Genomic DNA, 5,000 nt, shown 5'->3' with positions numbered 1-5,000 from the left:
GAGTCTACGGCTAACACTTTAGACTGATACTCAGTTTAGACTGATGTTGTGCTCGCTGTGTGAAGAGGTTTGACCAAACTGTTGAGAAATGTGTCCTAGTGACTAAAAACTGTTAGGTTGAATATCAAAGTTCGTCTGTTTGTGGACATATTCAATTTTTTAGATTTGTGGAGTAAGGTTATAGTTTTTATAAGCTTGACAGGACGTCGAGAAGCTGATACTCATGCTATTATTTACATTTGATAGGAATTCTGGAATTCTTGTTTATTATTCAGTTAAACCCATTTGAAGTGAAGTCTTTTAATTTGCATTCACAGTATTGCTAATATGACAGATCTTCAATTAATACACGGACAATAAAACATCCGTCTCTCGCGCGCCTCTTCAGTGGTGACATCACCAGTCAGAGTTGCATCCGGAGCTGTTGAAGAGCTGTTGTTATTCCTGCTGTGAAGCCGCGAGGAGTGTGTGTGTGTGTGTGTGTGTGTGTGTGTGTGTGTGTGAGTCTCTCCCTGTGCACGCGTCACGAGCGGCGGAGCTCGCGGGATGGACGCGTCGGCGCGGCGCTGAGCGGCTCCGGGATGCGGCGGTGTGCGACGCTTCTGATCATCGCGCTGACGGCGGGTGAGTGCATGCAGTCACACATTAACACCGACGCTTACCGCCTGACGCCCGCTCGAGGCGCTCAACGCTGGAAACCGCTTCACTGAAGATTAGAGAAATGACTGAATCATGAAGAATGAATGACCTGAGATTCTAATGAGCTTTAGTCTAATGCCGATTCACACGCTGAAAGAAATCAACAGTTAACGCCTCGTTTGAATTAGTGCAGTTAAATTATTAGGGTTGAGTTAATTCAAGGGTTGAGAAGAAAACACTGAGGCCGTAACACTTATTAACGATTCATAATTGCGCCTTCATTTCTCAAAATAATGACTTGTTTTTGTTTCGTTTTTAATATATTAAATTAGCACGACACATGGAAATGGAGAGATGTGTGTATGCTGACTGATACAGTTCAATATTAATTTAAAACTGCTGTGTTCTGCTTCAGTCAGCTAATGCGTGATTCACTTCTAAATGATTTGTATTATTTTTATTTTCTAATTAAACAACTATATTAATGCGAAGTGTTCGGTACTCTAAACTCGTTCAAAAGAGATGATTAAACACTCGCCAGTCTGGCTTATTTTTAACTTTTTTAAATAAAGAAATATATTAAAATAATAATATATACACACGCACACACAAAACACACATATATATTATTATATATATAATTATATATATAATATATATATATAATTTTCAATACAATTCTAATTTACTTTGGAGTTTCTTAGATTAGATTCAAGCTGTTAGCGTTAAAGCGTTAAAGATAATCCTGTCCTGACATAAGCAAACAAAATAAATAAATTAATAAATAATAATAATAATAATAATACATTTTAAAATGTATATTATTCTAATCATCATAAATTAAGGCGGTAAAACGAATGTACTAATGTGATGAATAACAACTTAATTTCAATAATGTTATTTTTCCTGTGAAAGAAATCAGAATGAGATTTTAGTTTTTATTCTTTTCATCATGCAGAATTGTGGGAAATTATTTTGAATTGTGTTTATTGAGAGTAGAAATAATAATAACTAATGGTTTTAGAACCTATTTTATGCATATTTGGTTTAAACCGCAGCTCTGGAAGCATTGCATTCAATTTCAGAGGAACTCCAGTACGAGTTATTCAGCTCATCATGGATTTGTTTGAAGCATTAAATGAATTCTAGTGATTACAAATTACAAACTTACCCATAAAATATGAATGAAGTTTAATTGTAATTTCTATTCATTATTTAACCAACAAATGAATAGAGTTGCCCTACACTGTCTGCCTGCGTCACTGAACTGAATTCACTGGATAAAAAAAATTACATTGTGACGATTAACGGTGACACGTGTGCAGAAATAACATGATGATGATGAAGATGCATGTCTGTGTGTGTTTGAATTTCTTGTGATGATGATGATGATGATAAATTTGTGTTTTTGTGCAGAGATGATGATGATGATGATGATGTGTGTTTTGTGTGTGTGTGTGTGTGTGTGTGTGTGTGTGTGTGTGTGTGCGTGTGTGTGTGTGTGTCTGCTTGAGCAGGTGCGAGCGTGGCACTGCAGATCCAGTGCTATCAGTGTGAAGATGTTCGGCAGGATGACTGCTCCTCACCAGAGTTCATTGTTAACTGCACCGTCAACGTGCAGGACATGTGTCAGAAGGAAGTGCTGGTCATGGAGGACGGTAAGGACACCGCATCACTTCCTGTGCTTTCTGTTGCTATGGTGAAAGCTAGTCTTGTTAGCTGACCAATGATGATGATGACGGTTTCTGTATGTGTGGTGAACACAGCTGTTCTTGTAGAAAATCACTTAGTTATATCAGTGAAATAATTAATGACTAGAAGAAGACTTCAGTAAAATAGAGATAAACAAAAGGCTGACGAGGGTTCGTCACAGTAACAGAAGAGCGCCCGGCTCTGACAGGCTGTTCTTCAGCTGAGCTCGTGATTGGAGACACTGTCATCCGCCGTGTCTCTCCATCCACTGTCAGCTGATCTTTACAGTAGTCTGTATATTTACACAGTACTTTAGCACTGCCAGCATGAGTTTCAGTAGAAAGAGCAGAACCATCATGATGTAACGGCATGTCAAGGCAGTCGATTCCCAAAAATGAAGCTTTATTAACAAAGCGATATTCATGAAAGAAATTAGCTGATTTCAGACAGACAGGGGAGTGTCTGTAGACACAGTGTGTGTGAAACAGCTGGAGTGCCACCTCCTCACTGTTCCTTTACTGCTCCTCACTGCTCCTTCATCTGCTCCTCACTGCTCCTCCATCTGCTCCTCACTGCTCCTCCATCTGCTCCTCACTGCACCTTCATCTGCTCTTCACTGCTCCTCCATCTGCTCCTCACTGCTCCTCCATCTGCTCCTCACTGCTCCTCCATCTGATCCTCACTGCTCCTCCATCTGCTCCTCACTGCACCTTCATCTGCTCTTCACTGCTCCTTTACTGCTCCTCACTGCACCTTCATCTGCTCCTCACTGCTCCTTTACTGCTCCTCACTGCACCTTCATCTGCTCCTCACTGCTCCTTTACTGCTCCTCACTGCACCTTCATCTGCTCCTCACTGCTCCTTTACTACTCCTCACTGCACCTTCATCTGCTCCTCACTGCTCCTCACTGCACCTTCATATTCTCCTCACTGCTCCTTTACTGCTCCTCACTGCACCTTCATCTGCTCCTTACTGCTCCTTTACTGCTCCTCACTGCTCCTTCATCTGCTCCTCACTGCTCCTCCATCTGCTCCTCACTGCACCTTCATCTGCTCTTCACTGCTCCTTTACTGCTCCTCACTGCACCTTCATCTGCTCCTCACTGCTCCTCACTGCTCCTTTACTGCTCCTCACTGCTCCTTCATCTGCTCCTCACTGCGCCTTGATCTGCTCCTCACTTCTCCTTCATCTGCTCCTCACTGCACCTTTACTGCTCCTCACTGCTCCTTCATCTGCTCATCACTTCACCTTCATCTGCTCCTCACTGCTCCTTCATCTGCTCCTCACTGCTCCTTCATCTGCTCCTTCATCTGATCCTCACTGCTCCTTCATCTGATCCTCACTGCTCCTTCATCTGCTCCTCACTGCTCCTTCATCTGCTCCTTCATCTGATCCTCACTGCTCCTTCATCTGCCCCTCACTGCTCCTTCATCTGCTCCTCACTGCTCCTTCATCTGCTCATCACTGCACCTTCATCTGCTCCTTACTGCTCCTCACTGCTCCTTCATCTGCTCCTCACTGCTCCTCCATCTGCTCCTCACTGCACCTTCATCTGCTCTTCACTGCTCCTCACTGCACCTTCATCTGCTCCTCACTGCTCCTTTACTGCTCCTCACTGCACCTTCATCTGCTCCTTACTGCTCCTTTACTGCTCCTCACTGCTCCTTCATCTGCTCCTCACTGCTCCTCCATCTGCTCCTCACTGCACCTTCATCTGCTCTTCACTGCTCCTTTACTGCTCCTCACTGCACCTTCATCTGCTCCTCACTGCTCCTCACTGCTCCTTTACTGCTCCTCACTGCTCCTTCATCTGCTCCTCACTGCGCCTTGATCTGCTCCTCACTGCTCCTTCATCTGCTCATCACTTCACCTTCATCTGCTCCTCACTGCTCCTTCATCTGCTCCTTCATCTGATCCTCACTGCTCCTTCTTCTGCTCCTCACTGCTCCTTCATCTGCTCCTCACTGCTCCTTCATCTGCTCCTTCATCTGATCCTCACTGCTCCTTCATCTGCTCCTCACTGCTCCTTCATCTGCTCCTTCATCTGATCCTCACTGCTCCTTCATCTGCCCCTCACTGCTCCTTCATCTGCTCCTCACTGCTCCTTCATCTGCTCATCACTGCACCTTCATCTGCTCCTCACTGCTCCTTCATCTGCTCCTTCATCTGATCCTCACTGCTCATCCATCTGCCCCTCACTGTGCCTTCATCTGCTTCTCACTGCTCCTTTACTGCTCCTCACTGCTCCTCCATCTGCTCATCACTGCGCCTTCATCTGCTCCTCACTGCTCCTTCATCTGATCCTCACTGCTCCTCCATCTGCTCATCACTGCGCCTTCATCTGCTCATCACTGCGCCTTCATCTGCTCATCACTGCTCCTTCATCTGCTCCTCACTGCTCCTCCATCTGCTCCTCGCTGCTCCTTCATCTGCTCCTCGCTGTGCCTTCATCTGCTCCTCACTGCTCCTTCATCTGATCCTCACTGCTCCTTCATCTCCTTCTCACTGCTCCTCCATCTGCTCATCACTGCGCCTTCATCTGCTCCTCACTGCTCTTTCATCTGCTCCTTCATCTGATCCTTTACTGCTCCTCTCTGCTCCTCACTGCTCCTTCATCTTCTCCATCATCTGCTCTTCACTGCTCCTCCATCTGCTCCTTCATCTGCTC

General features: G+C 44.8%; 1 protein-coding gene across 1 annotated transcript in view; it reads left to right on the top strand.

Moving 5' to 3' along the window:
- Positions 1 to 247: 247 nt before the first annotated feature.
- Positions 248 to 5,000, top strand: part of LOC132137506 (ly6/PLAUR domain-containing protein 1-like) — a 7,101-nt gene continuing 2,348 nt past the window's right edge. The window contains exons 1-2 of the mRNA XM_059547540.1: positions 248 to 624; positions 2,157 to 2,297. Of these exons, the coding sequence (XP_059403523.1) occupies positions 582 to 624; positions 2,157 to 2,297 (184 nt within the window). The 5' untranslated portion in view covers positions 248 to 581. The remainder of the gene's footprint in view (positions 625 to 2,156; positions 2,298 to 5,000) is intronic.

This window comes from Carassius carassius, unplaced genomic scaffold (genome assembly GCF_963082965.1).
Source record: "Carassius carassius unplaced genomic scaffold, fCarCar2.1 SCAFFOLD_84, whole genome shotgun sequence".
In the NCBI taxonomy this organism is placed as follows: Eukaryota; Metazoa; Chordata; class Actinopteri; order Cypriniformes; family Cyprinidae; genus Carassius; species Carassius carassius.
The sequence above is the reverse complement of the archived record's forward strand: the minus strand, read 5'-3'. Positions and strand labels throughout refer to the sequence as shown.